The following is a 27255-nucleotide window of genomic DNA, read 5'->3' on the forward strand; positions in this document are numbered from 1 at the left end:
GAAAATTTATATTAGAGCGCCTCACTTTTATCAGTGAAACTGGGGACAGGCTTGAATTCTGGGAGATAAAGTAAAGATTGGACACCTGTGGTAAAAGAACATTTGAAGATACCATGAAGGGGGAAGGGCTGGACAGAGGCTTGTTAAAAGCTTGCTAAAAGCTGAGAAGTTTGTTCATCATTTTAAGTACTTAAATTAGGGGGTGGGGGACCTTTTTCCCCTCATGCATGTTTATATCAACTCTTGGATAATGACTTTGTCTGGCTCAATGTCCCAACACAAAAGTCTATATTTCTAAGCCATAAAAGTAGATTTTGATTTTAGACTTCATATATGTAACTTTTTTTTTTTTAAACCAAAGGTTTAGGATGCAAATATATCTATCAAAAGAATGGTGATCCTTTGCATATAAGCGAACTCCTGGAGAGTTTCAAAAAGGATGCAAGGAGCTTTAAATTGAGGGCTGGAAAACATCAGCTTGAAGATGTGACAGGCGTGTTGAAAAATTTTCTCTCCGACATTGATGATGCACTTCTTACTAAGGAGCTCTATCCATATTGGATCTCTGCTTTAGGTAATACATATAATATGGAACATAATAAATGCTTGCCTTCTAAACTGATAATTATATTTTTGAAATCTTTGCTAATCTGCAAATTTAATTGAAAGGAACAGTGTACCTAAGGGCTTAGAACAGATATTGTGTAGATATCCATAGTTGTTTATATCTACCTCAAAAGAAATTTATAGTAATAATTGCTAAGTAGTATGTTAAAGTAATTCTTAGTTTGCAGATTTCTTAGTGTTTGCTTTGCTTTAACTTTGAAAGTGTTAGGGTTAAGTCTGTGTATGCTATTAATTTCTCATTAAGATTAAAATGAACGGTTTAATATAAGATTGGTTTTATATGATTTCCCTATATGGCTCTTTGGCTTCCCTTTATCATTCATTCTATCTCTGTAGGGTACATAACAATAGTTTTTAAACTCTTTCTTCATTTCCCCCTCAATAAACTAGAAAAAAAGAAGAAAAGCCTTTGCTATACTGTAAGAACCTATTTAAGAAATGACTCTAGAAAAGTAGTTTATTAAATCACTTGTTGGGTCAAATTGATTCAGTAAAACCTACATTTACATCTATTAATTCAAAATAACTCCTTTTACAAAAACATTACAACAATGAAGGCTTTTAAATGTAAACATTACCTTTCATCCCATCTTTCTAATAGAACTATTTTCATTTTTACATCTTATTTTGTAGTCTTTGTCCCCCATACCTATAATTTATATATAATCCTTTATATTAAACCACAAACATTTCATGTATATCTACAATACTTTTAAAATTATTTTTGATCATTTTTTTCAATTAAAAAAATTAAAAATTATCATTGAATTTTTGACCATAATTTACTAATATATTTCTACTGTACATTTAATGCGTTTCAAGATTTTTTGGGAAAGTGACCTTTGAATTTGACTATATGATATGCCTCTGTTGAGAAATAGACTTTTTCAGTGAAAGTATTTGTTTAATCTCACACATAAATATGATATATTAAGGGATTAATGTTGAAGTGATGTCATAAAACATCCACAGTTTGAAAAATTCTCCCAAGAATGACCCTTATTAGTGTCAGCAAGAAGGGAGTTGTACTGTTGCTAAAATAAAGCTTTTCCTAATTTAACTACCAATTCAGAAGACTTTTATTTGCCTCCTGGTATTTCTCAAATCAATAGGTTCAACTCTAATCACAAAGAGAATTGATTGCATAATTATCTGAGATATAAAATATGGAATTAGATAATGTATCACTTTAAGCCCAATTACTTTGCCACTCTCATTTTTATTTCATGATTTATTATAATTTTATAACTATGAAGTTATTTATAGCATCTCTAGTTTATAAGGACTAACAATTTGTCTTTATTGTAAAATCGGTTATCAAAAATTTGAGGCAAGTATACTTTTGCTCAGTTGTCAAGTTCTAAGACAAAGATGTCTTTACTATTGTCAGTCTACCAGGAGTAGGTAGTTGGTAAATAGTAGCAAGTGTCAAAGAGCAATGTGTTCACCTTTTACTTGGATGAGAATTCTTTGAGAATTTACTTGGAGAAGGTTTTAGATGCTAGGTCAAATAGCCTTAAAGTCGTTTGCTTTCAGATCTAACATAGCTCACCCTAACTTGTCACAGGTGCTCTATGTTGGATCTGAGAAGGATAAACCGGAACTCTCTGGATGACCTCATAGAAGAGCTCTCTTGGGTCCTGTGCACTGAGGCAAAGAATGCCTTACAGTGTCATACCACCTATTTATATGATCGATGATCTGTTCTTCTAAGAACACATTAAGTTGTCTGAAGTCTGCGGCTAGCTGACTAGTTCATTGTATTTTCTATATGACCTGAAATCTATCTTAAGTTTTACTTTCAAATTGCTTAAGCTTTATTTTGAAAATATCGTCTATTTTATCCTTATAAGATTTGTGAAGATATGCTGTACTAGCATGACTTCTTGTTATAAAGGTAGTAATATTAATAACATCTTATTAAATTAATACCATTATAGTTAGAAACTGGATGACAAGAGGGTGTTTGGATTGTACTAGAGATGATAGATAATTCTTCATTCACTTCCAGTGTAGTCTTTGAATATAATTTTGGTGTTTTCCCCTCTCGCTTTTAGTCATCTATTAGCAGAGTTAAGTCAATATGATCATGTTTACCTCTAGAGGTCTTATACGTAGGCTACAGCAGTACAAAGGAGCTATGGTTACAGTTTTGATTAGGAGTGTACTTCAAAAATGTGCCACAGAGTTTCTTACCTCCCCAGGGATCCTAATGCCCTTTGCAAGTGACCGTGTACTCTTGAAAAATCATTAATGTGCTGCTGGCTTTCTGTGAATAGAATAGGTTGGGCTGAACAGAAAATGAAAAAGTCTTGTTTCCACAGGTAGTTGGGAATTGTGAGGGAATATATACGTGCAATCCCCTTGAGTTACAAAGTCACCACAAGTTATTTATTTGAAGAATGGCCTTTTATTTCCCCTGTAAGCTAGCAGGTTAGAGCAAACCACTGCTGCATGTCTTCTAGAGTCTAGAACTTTGGGGGTTCCTGGATCTAGTTTCTCTAAGTATTTGACTTCTGGGGTTAGGAGAGTGGAACATAATTGCCTCTCATCCTCCTGTGTATAACTAACCAAGTTCTGTCAATGACAGTGACAGAGGGACTATCCTTCTCTAAGTCTGTGTCATAGTTATCAGGGCCTGCACATGACTTCCTCCATTGCCCCCTTACCTTTTCCAATGACTTGGAGATGCTAGGGCTGGTCAAAGGCCCCTATATATGGATCTGCAGGGTAACACAGTTCATAGCTCCAAGATGGTTCATTAGTTTTGGTAAGATTTTTATGATTTCACAAGGGAAAAGAATCAGAAATGTCATTTGCAAATAACAGACTGAAATCTTCCCATAGCCAAAGTTAAAAGACTTTCAGTTTATCTCTCAATTTGTACTCGAATTTGAGTTATCAATTGAATATATTCCTATTAGATGAAGTTCAGTAGTTCATAAAGTAGAGGATAAAGTGCAACCTTGGGTTTTGAGAGTGCTTCATTTTTAATTAGAAAGCATAAGAACTCTATCTTCCTACCATGGAATGTCTGTGTAAATGCCTTTCCAGAGTTATAGAAGCCTGAATATTTATTCTATTAAAACTTGATTAGATCACTTAGTGAGCTACAGTAATGAATATTGGTTTAAAATACTGTTAAAAGGCAAATTTGTGTTACAGACTATTAGTTTTGGCCTAAAATTGTTTGTTTTTAACCTCTAGATACTCAAGATGACAAGGAAAGAATTAAAAAGTATGGGGCATTTATACGTTCTCTTCCAGGGGTCAACCGAGCAACGTTGGCAGCTGTAATTGAACATCTTTACAGGTGGGTGGTTTCATGAGCTTTTCCAGACATTTTAGACTTGGCACTCTATAAGTCATTATTTCTTAAATTTAAAGTACTATGGCTAACTTTCTATATGTGACTGAATTATCCATCATACCTTAAAAATGGCTTCAATCCACTGAAAAACTGCTAGAACCAATGACATGAATTCAGTAAGATAGCAGGATCCAAAATTAACATACAGAAATCTGTTGCATTTTTATAGATTAATAATGAAGTAGCAGAAATAAATTAAGAAAACAGTCTCCTTTACAACTGCATTAAAAATAACAAAATACTTAGGAATAAACTTAACCAGTGAAGTGGAAGACTTGTACTCAAAAAACTATAAAACGCTGATGAAAGAAACTAAAGATGACACAAATAAATGGAAAGGTATACCATGCACAAAGATTGGAAGAATTAAATTGTTAGCAGTCTACAATTTTAATACAATCCATATCAAAATACCAACATAAGTTTTTAAAGAATTAGAACAAATAATCCTAAAATGTGTATGGACCTACAAAAGATCCCAAATAGCCAAAGCAGTCTTGAGAAAGAGCAACAAAGCTGGAGGTACCCCAATCCCAGATCTTAAGATATACCACAAATCTGTAGTGATAGAAACCTTGTGGTCCTGGCACAAAAATAGACACAGAGATCAATCAATGGGAGAGAATATAGAGTTCAGAAATAAACTCACACTTACATGGTTACTTAATCTGCAATAAAGGAGGAAAGAATACAATGAGGAAAAGAAAGCCGTCTCTTTAAGTGGGACTGGAAAAACTTGAGAGCCACATGCGAAAGAGTGGAACTAGACCACTTTCCAGCACCAGATACAAAAACAAAAACAAAGAAAACCAAAAAACTGAAGAATGGATTAAATACCTAAACGTGAGACCTGAAACAGTAAAAATCCCAGAAGAAGACATAGACAGTAATTTCTTTGACATTGGCTTTAGAAACCTCTTTCTGGATCTGTCTCCTCAGGCAGAGGAAACAAAAGCAAAAATAAACTATTAGGGCTGCACCAAAATAAAATGATTTTGCAGAGCAGAGGAAACCATCAATAAAACAAGGCAGTTTGCTGAATGGTGGAAGATATTTGCAAATCATATATCTGATAAGGGGTTTATATTCAAAGTATATAAAGAACTTATAGACGTCAACAATAGAGAAACAAATAATCTGATTAAAAATGGGCAGAGAACCTGAATAGACATTTCTCCAAAGACACACATATGGCCAACAGACACATAAAAAGATGCTCAATATCACTCATCATCAGGAAAATATAAGTCAAAACTATAATGAGATATCACCTTCTGCCAGCCAGAATGGCTAGTGTCCAAAAGACAGAAAATAACAAGTGTTGGCAAGGATGTGGAGAAAAGGGAACCCTCCTGCTCTATTCATGGGAATATAAACTAGTGTAGCCACTGTGGAAGGAGTATGGATGTTCCTCAGAACATTAAAAATAGAACTACCATATAATTTAGTAATTCCACTACTAGGTATTTACCCAAGGAAAATAAAAGCAATAATTCTAAAAGATATATGCACCCCTGTGTTTATTGCAGCATTATTTACAAAAGCCTAGTTATAGAAGCAACATTAAGTGTCCATCAACAGATGGATGGATAAAGAAGTAGTAGTGTGTACACACACACACACACACACACACACACACACACACACACAGGACTATTACTCAGCCATAAAAAAGAATGAGGTTTTTGTCATTTTTAACAACATGGATAGACCTAGAGGATATTATACCAAGTGTAATAAGTCAGACTGAGAAAGACAAATACCATATGATTTCACTTATATATGAAATTTAAGAAAAACATGAATAAAGAAGGAAAAAAGGAGACAAAAAAGCAGTTTCTTAAATACAGAGAAGAACTAGGGGTTGCCAGAAAGGAGGTGGGTGATGAGCGGAAGGGGGGAAGAAAATGGTTTTAAAATAAAATCCCCAGCAAACTATCACTTGAATGTTTCTTTCTGTAATTAAGACCCATTTCAGATAAATAGCATACTGGAAAATTTCTTAAATGAATTAGAAATAATCATGTACAGCATCCCCAAGTGAATCCAGTATATAAGCACAAACTTTAAAACTCATTTAAGAGGAAAGCTAGAGAAGAGAAGAAAGTACAAAGACCAGAATTCTCTAGCAGGAATCTGTCTGTGAGCACAGTATTTTCTCATGATGAACTCTTCATAAACTTTTATTTCTCCCTTATCAATTTGTGTCTAACCTAATTCTAATACTTTAGCATCATACTGTTGAACATATGAGAAAATTTTAGAAGTCTAAAATATTTTCTGCATCAGGGTATATAGTTTCCTTCATTTGGGAGGATAGGAAGAATATAGTAGTAGCTTGAGAAATAAGATCTCTGAAGGAGGAGGAATGTTTGAAAATAACCCTTTCGGTTAAAATGAAAGGTGTGTTGGTTGGTTGGTTTTGCTGTTAGAACTACTACAAGAACTTTAATAAGTGTAAATATGGCTTAGGGAGTATAGCATTGTCACCTCCTGCATAGATGCAGTACACCGAATTTTTGTGTAGCTGAATATTCTACTGAAACTATCTTATTTGCAGTCTGAGAAATTCTTATGAGACATTGGGACAGATTCTTCTTCAGAAATTTTAGGGGCGCCTGGGTGGCTCAGTCGGTTAAGTGTCCAACTCTTGGTTTCGGCTCAGGTCATGATCTCAGGGTGCGTAAGATCTAGCCCTGCATCAGGCTCCGTGCTGACGGCTTGGAGCCTGCTTAGGATTCTCTCCCTCCCTCTCTCTTTGCCCCTGTCCCACTCATGTTCATGTGCGTACACACTCTCTCTCTCTTTCTCTCTCAAAATAAATAAACAAACTTCAGAAAAATTTAATATATGACCGGACTGCTACAGTTTATTAAGTTAATATTTTGAACATTGAGTTACACATAATTGTTCTTAAGATTTTTTATTCAGATTTGAGTTTGAGATCACGACTTCCTTCCCATCCTTCCCCTCTCCCTCCGTTTCTTCATCTGGCATATATTTTAGTTCCTACTGTATACTAAACAGCGCCTATTAAGATTCCATGTGAACAGAAACATTTGAAGATAATAATACATGAATGACAAAAAGCCTTAAGTCCACAGTTCCCAACCTTTGCATCAGGGACCTCTGGATGTCAGAGTGAATGCACAGGAGTGATGCAGGGAATTTTATAATTTTTAGGGGAAGCACAGCATCACTGGAACAGATTTTAATATAGAGAATTTTAACATGGGAGGAAAGATTGAATCATTTGTTGTGTGTTGACATCCAGGGAATGCTTCACATTGAAAGGGGTATGTGAAGGAAAGATAAGTAACAAGAAATGAGTGGTGGCTATTTCTAGGAAACAGATGTGCTGGGAGATGAGCTGGTGTGTAGTTGGCTGGCAGGAGGTTGTGAAAGGCTCAAGTGGTCATGTGAAAACATTCAGATTTTCACACAATAAGGAGTGACTGATCAAGTCTGTTTTAGGACAATAACCCATGGATGGGATTGATTGAAAAGAGATTGGAATAGACACAGAAAAACTAACCAGGAAACTGTTTTCTTGGGCTTCTAATGAGAAGGCCTGAGTGAGAAGAGACTCCGTGGGTTTAATAGAAACACTTGGGAATGATAGCTTGTGGGGCAGAGAAATAAAGGAAGGAAAGGAAAATACTGTATTCCTTGGACTTTATGTCATAAATTAAGGCAGCTGCAGAAATGGAAGAGAAGAGAGGTGAAGAGTAGCAAGGAGGATACTATTGCAAAAGGAAGTCTCAAGAAGGTGAGAATGTTTAATAGAGTCCTCAGAAGTTTGAGAGGTCCATTTGGTTAGGTCAGGTTGATTTAGTATTTAATTCCATCCCTGCCCCAGATAACGGATCGCTTCTTCCATGACTAACACTTACTTAATTCCATTCACCAGATATTTATTATGCACTCCAGTGTGATTAAAGCAACAGTTCCTGACTGGGAGATGCTCTGATTCTGGTAACACAGGCAGACCTGCAGATAAATTTTCCTGATGTTTATAATTTAGTGTGATAAAAGTACAGATGTAGTTTTGAGAGGGATGTCCACAATTATCACACCCTCCTCTATTAACTTGCGATTCCCTTTGCATCTTATAAATCACATACAATGATTGCACTTGCTCAGTCTCTGCCATGCAGTGTGGCATTTTGTGAGTTTCTTACACCATCATATATATATATATATTATATATATATAATATATATATAATATATATATATATATATTCCTGTCATCTTTACTCTCTTTTGTAACTACTAGAATCTCCTTTTAAAGACAGGTGTACCTAGCTTTGTCTTGTTTTATTCCTTTGATACAGTTAGTCTCTCCTTTTTAGTATGTATTTTAAAATTTTAAAATGTAATTAGGCAGTTGAGCAGGGTGTTATTATATATAGTCAGTGGCAAACAGCATTAATAGATACCCACATGTATATCACTTATAGTTCTTACCTGTGCATTTTTATTGATGTATATTTCCTTTTATTGGGGTGATGCCTGTAGGTTTTTTAAAATCACTTTGCATTACCATTTGTGAATACAGTTGACCCTTGAAATTCAGGATTTAGGGGCAGTGCTCCCCTGCACATCAAAGTCCACATATAATTTGACTCCCCCCAATACTTAACTACTGATAGCCTACTGTTGACTGGAATCCTTACCAGTAACATATACAGTCAATTAATACCTATTGTGTATGGTATATGTATTATGTACTGTATTCTTACAATTAAGCTAGAGAAAAGAAAATATTAAGAAAATCATAAAAGAAAATATATAACTGTATTGTATTTATCAAAAAAATCCACATGTAAGTGGACCCACACAGTTCAAATTCTGTTGTTCAAGGGGTGAACTGTACTTTAAATGCTCTTTGTAAGGCCCAAATTTTGTAGCCTAATCATAGGGAGAGTTGACTCCTCTTTTCATGTCTTTTCACTGTAAAAAGACCTTCATAGTTATATCCAAGTCATATCCAGTAATTATATTTTTTAATTGTTTGCTTTTTGAGAGAGAATATCCTATTTTGGCTAACGGTACAAACACATGCTGCCAAGTATTTTCTCACCTGATTTGCACTTCCTGGAAAATTCAGCTCAGCCTTGAACCTTGAATTTGGAACTGTCTACTGTATGCCTCTCAATTCACCTTCCTTGCTATTTTTCCTACTTACCTACTGCCTCCTTTCCCCTGTTTCATTTATGCTTCAGCCCCGCTGGTCATTTTACACCATTGTTTAAGCCCATCTTTATGCCTTAGCCTCAGGTTGTACCATTGTCTCGGTGCATCTCATCCAGTCCACAGGCAAGGACTGCTTTGTAACTTGTAGTCGTATCTTCTTTAACAGTAGTGTTTTCTTATATTCTTGACTGTAAGTACTCAGAAGAACAAACTGTGCATTGTTCTTTAAATCACCACCGTACATCTTCTATCAGAGACTTTTGATGTGTGTGTGTGTATGTGTTAAATAATGATAAATGGGTATTATGACTAAAGTTCTATGAAGTGTGTCGTAATGAGCTATGCTTTTCTCTAACAGGGTTCAGAAATGCTCAGAAATCAATCACATGAATGCCCATAATTTGGCCTTGGTCTTTTCATCCTGTTTGTTTCAAACTAAAGGACAAACTAGTGAAGAAGTGAATGTAATCGAGGACTTAATTAATAATTATGTTGAGATATTTGAGGTAAATATTTTATATCCTGCCCTTTTTAAAATAGTTTCGATGTTACTGTTGGCAAATAAAAATTTATATTTTAGGATTTTTATAATCACGTCTTTATGAATATCTAAAAATAAAAAATAGTTACATGATCTTTAATATTTTAGATACAAGTAGCCTTTTTAGCTGTAGCCATTCATTTAAATTTGACTGCTTTGAAGCCATCTGGTGTCTGTTGGACAGAATATTCCTATTTATAGTGTTTCTGTGGCTTTTTTTTTTTTCCTTGTCAGTGTGTGTATGCATTAAGTGTGTCTACTTAGAGGTGTGAAATTGTGAATTTTACAAATTTGGTAATAAATACCAGGCTGATAAAGTCTGCAATTGAATGCATTTTAGTGTTTTATTTTAATTGTGTCTGAATTGGAAATGAAGAAAATCCCGAAATAATGTTCTGTGGTTTTTACTAAGTGTGTTCTAATTATTTGACTTTCAATTTGCTATTTTATGAAGTTAATATATTCATGTTTCATCAGAAAACTGTTGGAATAAGGATAATTTCTTAGTTGAAAGAAGTAAAAATCGAGGAAATAAGCCCAGGGTTTGAACATGGGGGGTATATAGGGTATTTGGGTCAAAGGTCCAACTCCATTGCTTCATGAACACTGACCTCTTGATTACCACTAGCATGGTTGCATTTAACCTTTTGGGGCACTCTATTAAGTGGTGTTGTATAAGACTTCTTGTTTTCCAGGATTATGGGTATGTCCGTTGAAATTAAATGAGTTAATGTAATAGGTTATTCTATGTAGAGTTCTTACATTCTTATAGTAAGTGATTGCAGGATTCCTTAGCCAAGGGAAAGAAGCTCTACTTTAATAAAATAAAAACACACCATTTGTATCTTCATTTATATAGGAATGGACACCAAGATTGTTGGATTCTCTTTGCTCTTTGATCTCTTTCTTTCTATATGTGTCCACTGTTTTTGATCAACAGCAGCTTCTTTGCAGTAATTCTCATGCTGAGAAATGAAAGAATTAGGAAAAAAATAATGTGTGGCTTTACATGCTCTCTTTATTTTCTATGTTTGTACTGTTACATTAACAAAAAAATAAATGATTATTTTCGTAGTTTTGCTAACCCCAGCTTTAAATCATAGGAATTTTGTAAGCATTTAACAAGCATTTCAGTTTGAGAAATTAGTCTTATCTTGTAACCTACATCAACTCTAACAAATCACTCATTACCCCCTTTGCTTATTAAGTCAATTAGCAGTACAGCTTCCATTGATGGAGTCTGCAGCTTGAAGTGATGTCATCATAAAATTCTCTGAACTTTATGAGGCTCTATCATGTTGGCTTTATTTCTGCCCTGGCTGTGTGGGCCCATGCTGATTAAGATGGTCATTCTCATTTATTTTTAAATTGTTGGTCTTTAAATTCCTGAAGAGTTATGTGAGGATGAGTACCATCACTCCTTGTATTTTATTAGAATGTCCCAAATTATATTTTAAACAGGTTAAAGAAGACCAAGTCAAACAAATGGACATAGAAAATAGCTTTATTACCAAGTGGAAAGACACTCAAGTGAGTAGTAATAGTTAGATCTCCAAAGAATAAAAAAATAATTTCAAAAATAACAAAAACTAAAAACTTCTGTTGTAAGTAAAGCTGTTTGTTGTATTTATTTTCAAGTTCCTATTTGAAGCAAAGTAAAAGTAATGGGGAAAAAAGAACCTAGATAAAATAGTTGCCTAATTCTGCAGCACGACGTTCATATGTGAAATGCCAAAGTATGTTAATGCAAATTTTTCAAAATAAAGAAGGAAAAATCATTATTAATCTTATCAAATGCCCTTTATAAAATCAATTTCTAGTTACAAATGCACTATTAAAAATATGAGTGGATTTCAAAGGAAGCATTTAAAGCCAAAGAAATACAAGACTAAATTGAAAATTCAGCTCCGTAATGATTCTTTTTTCCATTATGATTTTGAAAATATAAATTATCTCTTCTATGCTTTTGCTCTGCATGCTCTCAGATGATTATATTAGTGGGAATTTTTCTAATGTCAGCTTTGTAACATACGCTGATTTATGTCTGAAATTGACTATTTTCTAAATCTTCTTTTGCTTTCCTCAGTTGCATTATATTGGATTTGTGTGTTCAGGGTGCACTACCGTTTTCCAGGGTACCTTTCCTTGTTTGATGAGCATTCACTGAACTTTCTTAAAATTGGTATTTAATCTTCTTCTAATCACTTAGGAGTTGTAGTGGATTCTGGATACAAATGTAAATAATATAAATGGGTCGAGTATCTTCTGTTTATAGATATACTCAGAGAATGAAGCAAATGCTTCCTTACTAGGAACTACTATTAGGAGCTTATTAGGAGCTACTATTCCATAAGAAGGAGAGGAGAAAGGGCTGCCATCCCAGTGCCCGAGATCCCTGAGTGCTAGCACTATGACAGTACTTACCTACGAAAGCATCGCCTCCATTTTGACCCTAAGTAATTAATGTAGCCTGTAAAACTAAGAAATCTGGCCCCTTATCAGTTAGTTCTCCTGAATGACTGTTTTTTTTTTTTTTTTGGGGGGGGGGTGGCAAGGGGGGTCGTCTCAGTCATGAAATAAAGGGTTGTGTGAGCCCAAGGTATAATCTTTGGCAGCATTACCTATGTTGTAATAAGATAAAATATGAGTGTCCTTCTGCATTTTTATCTTTTATATTCATATTGCAATAATGAAATGAGTCTTGGCTGCTTTTTAATTAAGTATACGTAAGTAGAAGAAAAGAATTGTCTATAAAATAGTAGTAATTGGACAGGAAAAGTAGAATACTTTGGAAAAACCTGTTCTTTTGCTTGTGTTTTTCTCTAATCCATTCAAAACTCTGCTCTGGTGTGTTTTTCTGACAGGCTCCATGTCTTATCCCTGTTTGAATTTCTTAGCTATTCTTGTTTTAGCTTCACTCTGTGAGTTCTTTGTGTTTGCATTTTTAATTTTTAAAATGTGTCCTTCCTGGAGAGTTGTTTATGCAAACACAGTGAAAAGTAGAAATGTCAACTGTATCTTTTCTTTCCTAGAATTTTTGTGTATCATCAAAAATGAGTAAGAAAAATTGGAAATAAGCTTTTCTAAGTCTGTAATGCCAAAGTAATTAAAAACACTTCTTCAAAGTACATTTTTTAGATGTTTTCTTTACTATTTTTTTCATCAGATTTTATTCTTAGGCAAATTTAACTTCAGAATGATAGTTTCTCCGTTATGACCATTTTTTAAATTGTGAGATATTATTTCTAAGTGGTTATATAACTTAAGGCAATTTCTGAAAAAAGCTGCTCAAGATATTTTTCATAGATTGGTTTAAATTCTGTGTTAATTATACTTTTCCTCATTATACTGATGATCTACATGGTGGTATCTTACGGTTTTTATTTCGTTAAGGAGTGTCTCTTCTTCACTTAATATGCCTCCTGGTCTATAATAGTGACCCAAATAATGTAACACTTAATGCTTGGCTGAAAGTAATTAAAATAAAAACCTCTCCTTATTATCTATCTTATTCTTTCACTTCAAATTTTTTTTCTTTGCCAACTATACTTACCCTTTTTGTAGTTGTAATATAGCTCCAACCTAACTTATCCTCACATTTCAATTTTTGTGCATTATCGCTTTGAAAATCTAGCAATGCCTATTTTCTCTTTTAATTATGGGTATTTACCCACCCTGTAGATTAGAGCACAATTACATATGGATCCTTTTCATTCCTCATTTTGTTTCTCCTATTAACATACATGGTGATGGCCCTTATAGCGTATGTTGTTGAAAGTCCACGTATTCCCGTTACAGACAGGTTTGTTATTTTAGTAAGAATATAAGAGTATTTCAGGACACTAAATTCTTAATTAAGAGATGAAGAAATTGCCCTGTGATTATATCCTTTGTGTAGATTCCTTTTTCTTAGTCAACCACATCTGCAAGATGAGAATTATTGTACTATTAACAGGCTCATTTCATTATTATGAAATATTTCAAAAAAGGACTAGGACTTTCTGTCTTAAGTGTCATAAGTATGTTCTCAGAACATACCTGTATTTACTCTCTTCACATCTGCCCTTTCCTAGGTTTCCCAGGCTGGAGATTTGTTAATTGAAGTGTATGTAGAAAAGAAAGAACCCGACTGCAGCATTATAATTCGGGTGAGTCCTAAAGATGGATGTAAAGGGTACTTCTGGAAATCGCAACTATTAATATACATTAATTTATGTACCTTGAATTTTCCATCGTCTCTTGTATTTTATTTCGCCTGTCCAGTTCAAACCATGATTGATTGCCACGATTGACTTTTTATTCCAGTATTCTCCAGGAATTCCATAACTTAGGTATTTGGAAAGAGAACATCTTAATGCACTTTAGGTTATGGTTACGATATTCTATAGGTTCTAAAAAAATAACTTGAGCTCAAATAGCTGCCCCTCCCTTTCCTAGCTTCTTAATATCAGGCAAATTAACTTACTCTGTCTGAGCCCCAATCATCTCACGTATAAAATGAGGAAAAATTAGAGTATTTACATAGTATCATTGATGTGAGTCCTCAGTAAGATACTGGGTGTAAAACACTTGGTGAATTGCCTGGCACAAATAATACTACTATTGGCACTTAATAATTACTACTAGTCCTATATTATTTTACTATTTATTAATAGTCTTCTACTCTTGTATCCTAGACTTTCTGTCTCCAATTTACTTGAATATTGGATAACTCTTTTATGAGAATATGAATCATTTTTTTTCTTTCTTTCTTTCTTTTTTTTTTTTTTTCCTGAATTAAAAGTATCCCTCTCGTGCTGCCATAATTCAGTACTTAGTCTGCCTTAGGGGGAGGGTAACAGTGATAATTCAGATTCCTACTTAGTAAGACTACATTCTATGTTTGAAGAAGACATTTTGCCATCTAAAGTCCAATATTTAAACACAATGTTACGTATTTCTGGGCTTCAGTTTTGTTAGATGCATTGTAATTATTAATTTATATTTTTTAACAATTACATATTGTGTCTCTGTGGCACTGGTTAACTCACTTAGAACATGGAGTGAACTGCTACAGTAATAAGTTTTGTTCCAAAGAGGCAGGCCACTCCTTGGCCACATCAGATTTCCTATGTTGATCGTGGCATGTTGATCATAGGGGACACGAGGAAGAAATACAGAGAATCAGCACGAGTCCATCACTCATGCTAGAGGAGGTGTTCAGAGCACATGACTTAGCTCCACTTACACACGCACTGTTTAGTAGCTCATTTTAACACAAGTTATTATAATTGAGCAAAATTCTTATTTTAAGTAAATGCACGTAAAGGACTATATAGTTTCACCTATAAGAACTCCAAGTTCTCTCTAAAAACATAGCAAAAACTATGTAAAAATAATCATTAACATATGTTTCATGCTTAAGACTTTGGAAGACTATTCAGTTATATTTATTTCAGTTGGTTGTTACCTAAGTCCCAGGAAGCAGGTGAAACAGGAAATGTCTCAAGTTTACATGAATGCAAACTGGAAGTTAAAAGTGTTAAGGCCAGAATACATACCTTGGTCATCAGATTCCTAACCTGATGCTCATCATACTGATTTCTATGTTCCTTAGAGTAATAATTTGCAAAGTGTACCATGTGCAGTTCTAGGAGCTCCCTGTCCTTGGGAGCCCTCTGGGACAAGGAATGGAGTTCAGTTTTCCACTCCCATGTCTACCTGAGGCACTCCCTGCCTCTCTTGCGGTTTGGTTTCTCAGTAATTTATTATTTTAAGAGAGGGTTATGCTTCTTAAAAAAATGTCAGAGCCATTCAGATGAGCAGCATTATTGAAATGATTCCTCTGATGTTTCTACTACAGTTTTCCACTTTGCCCAGATAGTGAGATTTTTTTTTTTCTTTCAAGATTATGTTTCATTGGGCTGTTTAAAATAAAAGATAGTGGACTTCATTTTATCATTAATACATTCCAAAGAAAGTACTAAATTCCACAAAGTCCAGAAAATAGACTGTATGAGTTACCTGTAATGGAAGGTGTTCTGTGCTACTTACATATGTGCGATATGCTCATGATGGGTCATGGACAGGAGAAATGGTAACGAGCACGTTCCTGTTGGAAGAACTTTTAAAATAGGTGCATACTTCGACTGAAAATGTGCAAACGAGGTTGCAGTCGCAGTATCCTAATGTTTAAAACATCTTCTCTTTGTGTACGGTTACAACTAAATTCAAATTGAAGAAAGCCAGCTTGCTTTTTTCCAGTGTGCATTTAAGATTGGCAAAAACAAAAACACGAAGAAACAAATCGAAAATCCCAAAAGTCCCTGAAGAAGACAGCATGCTTATGCCATGGCCTCAGGCTTTGGGACTCTTGTAGAGCTGGCCTCTGCCCTGCAGTCCTGGCTCTAGCATGCTTTGGGACCCCACCATCTGTCACTTGGCATAGTGGGGCCCACCACAAACCACTAAGACCCTGGGGCTTTTTGGCATGGTAGACAGCAGTCGATTGTGTATAATTCAGGGCCCAGACTGAATCATCCAAACCACTTTGAACTCATGAATATAAAACTGATGAGTGAAATTTTTTACTCCTAGAATGCTGTTGGATTCACTGTCTAGTGAAAGATCTTCTGTGTATGATTAGGTACATTTTCTTTTTCCCTAATTGCTCACTGAGAAAAAAAAACAGATTTTCCCAGATTATGTCTATATTGTAAGATGTTCATGTGCTCACATTAAAATGTATTCTATTCTATGGAGAAGATCTGAATATGCTGTTTTTTGTTTGCTTGCGTATTTTCTTCTGTGTGCTTAGAGAAGCTAAGTAAACATACTAAGGGAGAAACTTAAGAGTGTCGTAAGTTGGTGGATGGGGTGACCACTATTGGCTCTGTCATATAGCTATTTCTGTGTCTGATGTACATTCTGAAGAAATTTTGCTTCTCTTACAGATCTCTCCTGTGATGGAAGCAGAGGAATTAACTAATGATATATTAGCAATAAAAAATATAATTCCTGTGAAAGGTGATATCTGGGCCACATTTGAAGTCATTGAAAATGAAGAGCTAGGTAAGTGATTTTCATGATAGGATTCTTAAATTCCTTATAGTATGAAGAAGTACTATTTTTGTGCCAAGCAATTATGAACATTTTGTGTTTTTTAAAGGTTAACTTCTCATTTTTCATTCCCTTCTACCTCCATGCATGTGTTCTATGTCATTGCCACTTGAGTTTGCCCTCCTATGATTTTACTCATCTAAAGGATTATTTTATTGACTATGGAAATATAATGCAAAGCATTAGACATCCATGTTGCTACTTTAAGAAATAGGCCTTTGTTTGTAAAGACAAGCAATTTTATTTGCAACTATTCTAATTTTTTTAATGTTAAATAAACATAAAATAAATAAGTTTTGAGAGAGAGAGAAAGAGAGGGCAAGCAGAGGAGGGGCAAAGAGAGAGGGAGACACAGAAAGGGAAGCAGGCTCCAGGCTCTGAACTGCCAGCACAGAGCCCGGCACAGGGCTTGAACCCATGAACTGTGAGATCATGACCTGAGCCGAAGTCCAGCGCCTAATCGACTGAGCCACCCAGGCACCCCTGATTTATAACTATTCTGAATGGCACTATCACTATCCATCTCATTTCCTATACACTGCTCTTTTAACAAAAACAATGTTGATTAAAAGATTATTACTTATTAAAGAAAAAACTTTTTTAAGCTAGTAGCAGCTTATTTTTTGTTTTTTGTTTCTTCTTTTCATCTTAGTGGAGTAGATCAGATATTTTATCATCTTTTATCTCAGACATGGAAGGGTAGAGATTTTAAAACACCTTGACTATCCCAGTAGTCAGATGCTGAATAAGCTTAACATTCTAATGACACCATTTGGTTTTAAAGACCTCTAGGAAAAAAAAAAAAAGATGCAGAATGTCTTTGTCCCTTGACCATCTGTCTAGCTGCTACCTACTAAGGTGTTGGGACCCTTTCAAGTATAGCTGTCAAACTGCCAAAAGTAAAATCTTGCCACCTGCAAGCTCAAGATAAAAATTAAAATTCAACATTGAAATACCCTATCGTGTATTAGTAGGAGTGTTGTAATCAATGTTCAAATAAAATGGGATGTCAACTATTTTGTCTCTCATTAGTCTGCATATTTTCATATCGTTGTTTTTATCATGCATAATTCTTTAAAAATCTAACTCCTACTAAAGAGGTAATAAAAAAGTAATTTTTAGATATTAATTGTCAAGATTCAGTGACTCCCATGCTTTGGTGTTGGTTCACGCTGTGTCTCCATATTTGGTCTCTCCCATTTACAGAAAGTGGTTTAGCAGATGACCACTGTGACCCCCAGCTTCTAAGCCCAGTTGATTTGCTTCAGGCTTTACCTGTCCTCTCCATAGGGTTTATAACTAAGGACTATTCCCATTCCTTTTGAGGGTCTTTCACTCTGTATTTGATACTACCTGGATTGTCCTTCTTTCTCTCTACTCCTTTTATTTCATTTGTCAAATTTCCTTTGTCTATCCACTAAGTGGTAGCTTTTTGCTGACCCAATCTCCTTTGCCATCTTTTTTCATCATATATGTTCTTGATAGATAATCTCTTCCATTCTTGGTCCTTGCCTAACCAGGGTAGGCTGCTATTTCCCAAATGCATCTTTACTCTCCCCCTACTGGGCAACCAGTTTACCTCCTTTAAAACCCATACTAAGGGTTCCATTGCACTTTGTGTCTCTTGAGGAGAGCTCCTTGGAAGGAAGGAGGAACTTTCTTTTTTCTGTCTCTAGTGTCTGGCATAATGCCTTACACATAGTTGCCATACAGTTAAAATCTAAATAAGTAAAGCACAGTTTTTCATTACTATATGGTATATAGGTGTACAGTCTTTTGATTTTTTTGTTGCTTAATTGTAAGGAAAGGGTTAGGTTACTAGCTTCATTGTAATTGTAAGTAAAGGATAACTCTCGTATTACTGCCAAAGTTATCTTTCTAAATCACAAATAGGATCATATTGTTCCACTGTTTTAAAACCCTTTCATTAGGTGCTTATTGCCTGTCCTTCAAGATCCAGTTTAGATGGTCCTTCTTCCATGATGATGTTTAAATAAACATAGTTCCCACTGAGCTTTTTCTGATTATTTGATTATCGATCCATAATACTGCATATTATCTGACTTGTAGAATAGTATCGTGTATCTGCCTCTGCCCCAGAATATTAGTTTTTCAGGACGTTTGCCATTATTTTTTAGACCTTTCTATCTGTCACTACCTCTAGTGTAGTGCAGTGGTATAGAATGGACCCTAAAAATATCTTATTAACTGAAGTGGAATAAAAAATACATGCATTCGGAACTTGAGTGATTCGGACTGTTGCTCTTTGGATTAGATGTATCCAAGTAGAAGGTACATGAAAAGTAATTCCTGTTTAGAGACTAGGAATCACTAGGAGATTTCAAGGCCCTGCTTAGCTCTTAGACAGCTGATTGTTTCCCAAGTGCTTCTATTTCTGTTGAATTTATGAGGACATCTGCAGCAAAATAATGAATCATGGATTTGGGGATAGACATCCTCTCCCACTGCCCTATTCTCTCAAGGACTGATTTAAAGCATATCCCAGTGTCACATCATTGGAGCTCTATGCCTTTGGGCATTGGTCCTCCTGACTGAGAAGAGCAAGCAGAATGAGTGAAGACAGGAAGTAATTATAGCTAGAAGAGAGGTTGCAGTATATCTGTCAACATTGTTACTAGATTTCATGTTGGGAAATGAAAGGCTGCTTACTCTGAAAATGGCTGGTTATTAACTTGCATATGACAATTAGTACTTCACAAATTGTAAGATTAGAGTGAGTGGGGTTTTTTGTTTTGTTTTTGTTTTGTTGTTGTTGTCTTTTGGTTTCTTTCTAACTCAAAAAAAAAGTTATCTTGGGGTTCCTGGGTGACTCAGTTGGTTAAACGTCCAACCCTAGGTTTCAGTTCAGGTCACGATCTCATGGTTTCGTGAGTTCAAGCCCCACATCCGGCTCTGTCCTGACAGTGCAGAGTCTGCTTGGGATTCTTTCTCTTCCTCTCTCTCTGCTCCTCCCCCACTCATGCTGTCTCTGTCTCTCTCAAATAAATAAACTTTAAAATAATAATAAAAAGAGGTGCCTGAGTGGCTCAGTCTGATGAGCGTCCGACTTCAGCTCAGGTCATGATCTCATAGCTCATGAGTTCGAGCCCCACGTCAGGCTCTGTGCTGACAGCTCAGAGCCTGGAGCCTGCTTCGGATTCTGTGTCTCCCTCTCTCTCTACCCCTAACCCACTTGCATTCTGTCTCTCTCAAAAATAAATAAACATTAAAAAAAATTAATAAAAAAGTTATCTTGATGAAAATATAAAAACACATATGGGATAATCAAAGGAACACCCCGTGTACACCAAGAAAGAATACATTTGATGGAGTTAAGAATTCACATTTGGCATGGTTTTAATATCTGGTCAACTCTTTAAGTAGAATTCTCCAGAAGAGAAAGCTAAGATCGTTTTTACTGCCTCTAAGGGAGCAGTGCTAGGAGAGCAGCAGAGGGGCCAGTGATTGTGCTGGCTTTACTGAAGCAGATGGAACCTGTGTGTTCCACCTGACCTGCTGAAATGTTAAAAGCTTTATTTCTAGTAGCATGCAGGGAAGATAAAGTAAAATATAAAAAGAAGCTAAAAGTGAAGGCGTTGGTAGTCACAAGATTGTAGTTGATAGGAAGAATGTCAGTAGAGAATTGCTGCTTTTTCAAATATAATTATAAATCCCCCAAGTAACCAAAAATAGTCTGAGAGATAGAGAGGTAGAGGGGTAAGTGAACCAGAAGTGCTGGATTTTGTTTTAGGTGTCACTAAATTTTCTACCCTATCATATCCAATGCCCCTTTTATAATAAGCATTTTGTAACGTTTCCTTTACTCTTCCGAGATACTCTATTATATTTAGTTTTTTTAAAAAATAATACCCTAGTTATATAAAAATAAGAGGAAAATGTTATATAAATGCTCAGAAACCCCTATATGGTTGAGGATAATGAAAATAGATTCTTAAACCTATAAATGGAATTGCCATGGGTATGACAAGTACCAAAGCAGACTGATAGAAGCATGTCAATTTGTGTCTCATATATCATTAGCATCACTGCTGTCATTGGTGAAATTGTGTCCTAGTCCATTCAGGCTGCCATAGTGGAATTCCATAGATGGGAGCTTATAAATAGTAGAAATTATTTTTCACAGTTCTGGAGGCTGGGAAGTTTCACAAGATCAGGGTGCCAGTAGATTCAGTGTCTGGTGATGGCCTGTTTTCAGCTTCATAGAGGGCTGTCTTTTCCCTGTGTTCCCACATGATGGAAGGGAGCTCTTTGGGGTCTCTTTTACAAGGGCACTAATCACATGCATGAGTGCTCTACATTCAAGACCTCTCTGAAAGGCCCTACCCCCTAATACCATCACATTGGGGATTAGGTATCACCATATGAATTTGAGAAGGACAAACATTCAGACCATAGCAAATGGTGGGCAACTTTTATTTTGCTTATATGGTAGTCAGATTGATGGAAAAATATGACCTATTAAAACCATATAAATACTTTGAGAATATGTATGTAAAGCTGAGTTAAATTCTAGGCTCAGCTAATTTCTGAGTTGGTTTCCCCTCTAAGTAAAGGTCTGGTGGGACATTTGAAATTTGTACTGGGTAGAGAAACAGTCATTCTAGTCTTATTCATTGAAAGATGCTAAGTAACCTTCATCCACTGCTGCCAGTCATTAAGACAAGCTGAAACCTACCCTGGGAGAGGGTACCACCTTCATCCAGAGCTAATCTTCTGAAGTATGCTCTTAATGCTTCAACTTCAAACGGAAAGGCCTTCACATGCTGGAAGAGGAGGAAGAAGAAAAAAAAAAAAAGAAAGAAAAACACCCAAGGGGCCTCATTTAAGTGGGCTTCTTCACTGAGCGGTTCAAGTTTTTTGAAGCAGTTGCTTTCTCTGAAGGAGTATCAGAACATTTTCTTGTTTCTTCCTCATAGTTACTGTGATATGGAAGATCTGTTCATTTTTTCATCAGGATTCTTTCCAGCCCTTCTTCTGATGACACAGAAATGCTTTCACCCTCTGTGTGGACAGGACTGAGAAAACTTGCATAGCTCTTAGTTTGGCGCTAAGAATTTAACTATTGGGATAATCATGATTGTTTGAGGAAACAAACATGTCTGTGTCATTACTGCCCAAAATTTAAGGACAACACCTGTTAATTACAGTGGAAATTGGATAGCTCTCTCTCTTTTTAACCAGGCAGGCCAGGTTTATTCTGTGACATGATTTTAAGATATGGAAAATGAGGGGCGCCTGGTTATGAGGTGTTCGGTCAGTTAAGCATCTGACTCTTGATGTTGGCTCAGGTCAATATTTCACAATTTGTTAGTTCGAGCCCCACACTGGGGCATTGTGCTGACAGTGTGGAGCCTGCTTGAGATTCTCTCTGTCTCCAACTCTCTCTGTTCCTCCCCCCACTCGTGCTCTCAACTCTTTCTCTTTCTCAAAAAAAAAAAAAAATTTAAAAAAGATAATGATAATGTGATTTATGTAACTAAATAATCTCCTCCATAACCTTTTCTTCTCAAATAACTATACTGAGTTCTCAGCAATTTTTATGCTATAGATAGTAAGCAACTGAGTTATTTATTTCTAGTAATGCCCTAATGCCAGATGATGTACATACCATATAATCTATCATGACAGATGGCTGCAAATGGAACTGTAAATAAAAACTTGTTTATTGGTAGGAATTTATATTCTAGCAACGTTTGATGTCTCAATTTCCCCTGCCTATTATCTCTTAAGGTGGATTTTAATGCCATTTTATAAACATAGCATTGGTAGTCTAATAAATACGTAACCTTTTCATCCCATGTTTCAGCTTTGTTTTTATGCAGGAACTTGGATATTCAGGATTTTCACTGTCCTAAAGCATGTCATAATATGATACTGATGTGAAAAACATACTTAGCAAATTTTTTTGCAAATCTGTATTTCTGTATCTGTGGTGTCAGTTATACTGTGATTGTAACATCACTCAGAACGGTTAGAGCTACCACTGTAGTATCTATCTACTTATAATAGGGACCCTCTTTAATGCAAATGTTCTAATACTTGGAAGTTTCATTACCAATTTAATTTGATAATAAAGAAGAGTGAGATTTTATTTTAATCCAGATACTGTTTTCCAGTTGGGAATATAATTCTTACCTCTAAGCCGACTGTGGGCTCATCAGTTTCCTTAAGTGCAGGATGTTGAAAGTCTCTTGGTATTATTTCCTTACCATCTTGTCACCAAGGATAGGAAAGTGAAGAGGGAAGTATGAATTGACATTGTTTTTTTACTTATGTTTGGTCCTCAGAAAAATCTTGGTGAGTTGATACTTTTTTCTCCAAATTACATGTAAGAAAATAATTATGTGAGAGTTCACATACTTGCCCAAAATAAAACTTAAGTTGGTGTTTAAAAATACTGGGTTTTAAAGTCAGGTGGATATGAGGTTCACATCTTTGCTCTTCTCTTGAACCAGCTCTTTGGCCTTAGGCAAGTCATCCCTCTAATCCTTGTTTTTCTTTATATGTAAAATATGAATGATACCTAATGAAGAGTGCTGTGAGGATTAAAAGTGATAACCTGTGTATCTGGTATGTATTGTCTGATACATGGTTATTCCAGAAATGACAACTGTTAATGGTATCAGTACCATCCCAGAGATTGCAAGTAGTGGAACCAAGAATTACATACATTATGCCAAATGTAAAGAGAGTACTTCTTCTATAATTAGTTTTTTTTAAGAAATATAGTTAATTCTAATTATAACCTCCATTAATAGAAGATGACCATTAATGGATTAATCAACAATTGAATTTATAACTTTGACAATTTATAGGAAGTTATGACCTTTGTCAAAACTTTTAGAAAATTACTTGAAGAAAAATGGGACTGACAGAGCATAGAAGATTTTGGCTGACTTTGAAATTTGGCAGAATTTTGTCTGCTGATTCATTACCAAATATTTTCTGTTAATTATAGTCCACCATAGAAACGTCTAGTAAGGGGGCGCCTGGGTGGTTCAGTTTAGCGTCCGACTTCAGCTCAGGTCATGATCTCACGGTTGGTGCGTTCAAGTCCCGTGTTGGGCTCTGTTCTGACAGCTGAGCCTGGAGCCTGCTGTGGATCCTGTGTCTTACCTCTCACTGCCCGCCCCCCACTCATACGCTGTCTCTCTCTCTCTCTCTCAAAAATAAACAAACATTAAAAAAAAAAAAAAAAGATGTCTGTTAAGTACTTAGCAATCTGCTGTGTACTAAGGGGTATATATATGTACACAAGAGGTAGATTTGTCTTTAAAATGTATGGCCTAGTTGCTTTTTTTTTTTTTAATTGCCATTGTCATAATGAGTAGGCTTGCTCTAATAAATACTGAATAGTAAAGCAAAAATCTGGTTCTTTACAATGACAGCAGAAAAATTTGTTTTTTTTTTTTTCTTCTGTGGACTGGGGATTATTGATACATTCTGGAATGCTGAGGTCACAGCAGGGGGAGAGGAGTATTAAGGAGATGTGATGTGATATATTTGGTCTTTTTACTTATGATTGTATCACCAATTAAAATATCATGGTTCCTACGTGAGTATGATGCTCTTGACATGCTCTTTGTTTGTCATTAGTGTTTTTACTTTAATTGAAGGTGAAAAGCCAGAATGCTGTGCTCTTTGTATTTAGGAGGGGATGAAAGGGTTGAATTGACTTATATTCGACTGTGACCCTGAGAAAGCTGCATCAGCATGTTTACGCTAGAGCTGATGCTCTTGCTATTTCAATTGTGCCATTTTCAGGGTACTGTGAAAAGGTTTGAATTTCTTTTATTCCAGCCGATGTTCGGTTCTAACATTTTATTAACTGATTGTCATATTTTGATCTGGAAAAAAAATTTACTATAAAGCTTTGATTGTGATTCTAAGACCAGTTTGTTGTTGTTGTTGTTGTTGTTTTTTAACTCTGTGCTAAGAATTTGTAACACATTTAAAAGTATGATTGCCTAAAACAAAACATATGAATGAGTATTTATCAAGGAGAAATGTTTAAGATGTCATTAACTTCTTGCTTTTGGCCTATTGTATCAACAGTTAATACATAATATTGCCACATAATATCTCACTAATAGATATAAATGATGTAGTAGTATTTTGATTATTTTCATCTGTTCTCTGTTGAAGGCATATTTTTTTAAAAAATTTTTATTTACTTTTGATAGAGCAAGAGCAGGGGAGGGGCAGAGAGAGAGGGAGACAGAGGATTCCCCAGTGGGCTCTGTGCTGACAGCAGAGAGTCCTTGCTGGGGCTTGAACCCATGAACCGTGAGATCATGACTTGAGCCAAAGTCAGACGCCTAACTGACTGAGCCATCCAGGTGCCTCTTAGGCATATTTTATAATTTCATATTAATTGACTATGATAGTATCAGCTATAAATTGTTCACTGGTATTGATCAGATATTATAACATGCTAATGTCAGGATAAACAAAGGTTATTACTTACTACTGAGCAAAATTAACTTTGCTAGTCCTTTTACAATTAATTACATGCATATTCGTATAGCTCTCCAAAAGCAAGCCAGAATATTATCTGAATTAAAAACAGAGGAAGAAACTGATTTCTCTTAGAAAAGGATAGCATTATTTCTGAGATTTTATCTAGAGGATAGCACCTCTGAATTTTTTTTTTAATAGCTGGGTAACAAATGTCCCTGCATAGATTCACTTATACAGTAAATTTCATCATATGTTTAATGGTGTTCTAGGTGTTAGGGTCTCTTGTATGTAGCCCTGGCATGATTATTGTGTAACATAAGATATGGTCATATTTTTTTGTTGCATATACATCTTTCTTAAAGGATTTTTTTTTTAATGTATAAAAGCTGATAACTTACTATTTTTTTCAGTTTGATTCAGTATTATTTTTTTTTTGCAGAACGCCCACTTCACTACACAGAAAATGTGTTGGAACAGGTGCTTCGGTGGAGTTCACTAGCTGAACCTGGCTCTGCTTATCTTGTGGTGAAGAGATTCTTAACCATTGACACAGTCAATCACTATAATGGTAGGTGTTATTTCACCTTGCAACTACAATAGAAAATTCAAGTGGCTAAAGGATAATTATTATGGCTCAAGGATTATTTGATAATGTAAAAAATGAGAAGCTGCATACAAAATCTACTTGACACAGTATTGTAGAATAGGAAGAAGAATATTGAGACAGAGTACCACATGCCCAAGTCAAATTTTCCTGGAAAGTAGCACACTGCTAATACTGGCTAATTTGATGTCCCAAGTTAAGGTTTTGGGAAGGAGTGGTTTATATTTTTTTAAAAGGACTTTTTTTTTGCAACACTTTTGTGTCTTTCTAATTTTTAAATAGATGGTGACTCTTCTTCCTGAATTATGTTCCCATTTGAAAGTTCTCTGGGCATTCAAGTGCAAGTTATACAAACTCTGAGACTGAGTATTTGTAATTCTCACTTATTTTGGGGGTGGTACTGGGGGAAAGAAAAGGAAGTACAAAATGATATGCTCCCAATAAGGATACTTGCCGCCATCCATCTGGGAGAAGACACGTACACACGTGAGGTAGAAAAAGTTAGCACAAGGCAAACACGCAGGACAGTCTCTGAACCTTTGTGAGGTATCAGAAAACTTTTATTTTGAAACTGATTCATCTGTTATATTGTCATCAGCTGACAAATTAGAAAAAGATTTACTGCAGGCACTGTACATAAACCAACTCTGAAATCATTTAAGTTTTAGAAGATAAACTTTACTACAACTTTTATGATTGATATTAATAGTAGCTGTTACTGTTTATTAATCACATATTATTAATCAAGCTCTGTACCTACTAAAGCTCATTTAAATTTCTTTAAACTTCCTAAATTGTGATTTGAATTTTCCAAATGGGGAAACAGAAGTACAGAAAAATGAAGTAATTTGCCCCAGATCAGACAGTTACTAAATATTGGATTTGAGAACAGATTGGTCTGTGGTCTAATTTTATATATATGTACAGCTCTTACATGCTGGAAACCTTCTTAGAAGGATTTCAGGATTTCCAGCTAATGGCCATAGATCTGTAAGTGCTTAATTTGTACCACAGCTAATCTGATAAATTTCTGATTTCATGATAATGTCCTAGTCTATTGTGGCAGCTGTAACTATGATAGACTGGTGGCTTATAAACAGCAGAAATTTATTTTTCACAGTCTGGAGACTGGAAGTCTGAGATGAAGGTTGCAGCATGGTCCAGTTCTGGTGAGAACTTCCTTCCAGGTTGCAGACTTTGTTCTTCTCATGTCTTCACAGAGTGGAGAGTAAGAGAGGGAGCAAGCTCTGTTGTGATTTATTAGGACACGTTCTATCACGAGGGCTCACCCTCTGAATTCATCTAATCCTAATTACTGCCCAAAGACCCTACCTCC

At 35.4% G+C, this 27255-nt stretch overlaps 1 protein-coding gene across 3 annotated transcripts in view; it reads left to right on the forward strand.

Annotated features, from left to right (window-relative positions):
- ARAP2 (ArfGAP with RhoGAP domain, ankyrin repeat and PH domain 2) overlaps positions 1-27255 on the forward strand; it is a 213653-nt gene that overhangs the window by 141168 nt on the left and 45230 nt on the right. For 2 of the 3 annotated variants that reach the window (XM_042984792.1, XM_042984793.1), the window contains 7 exons: positions 362-574; positions 3835-3940; positions 9554-9701; positions 11198-11266; positions 13810-13884; positions 16669-16786; positions 25755-25883. In XM_042984792.1, the coding sequence (XP_042840726.1) occupies positions 362-574; positions 3835-3940; positions 9554-9701; positions 11198-11266; positions 13810-13884; positions 16669-16786; positions 25755-25883 (858 nt within the window). The remainder of the gene's footprint in view (positions 1-361; positions 575-3834; positions 3941-9553; positions 9702-11197; positions 11267-13809; positions 13885-16668; positions 16787-25754; positions 25884-27255) is intronic. The other variant, XM_042984794.1, reaches the window with a different exon arrangement.

Source organism: Panthera tigris, chromosome B1 (genome assembly GCF_018350195.1).
Source record: "Panthera tigris isolate Pti1 chromosome B1, P.tigris_Pti1_mat1.1, whole genome shotgun sequence".
Lineage (NCBI taxonomy): Eukaryota > Metazoa > Chordata > Mammalia > Carnivora > Felidae > Panthera > Panthera tigris.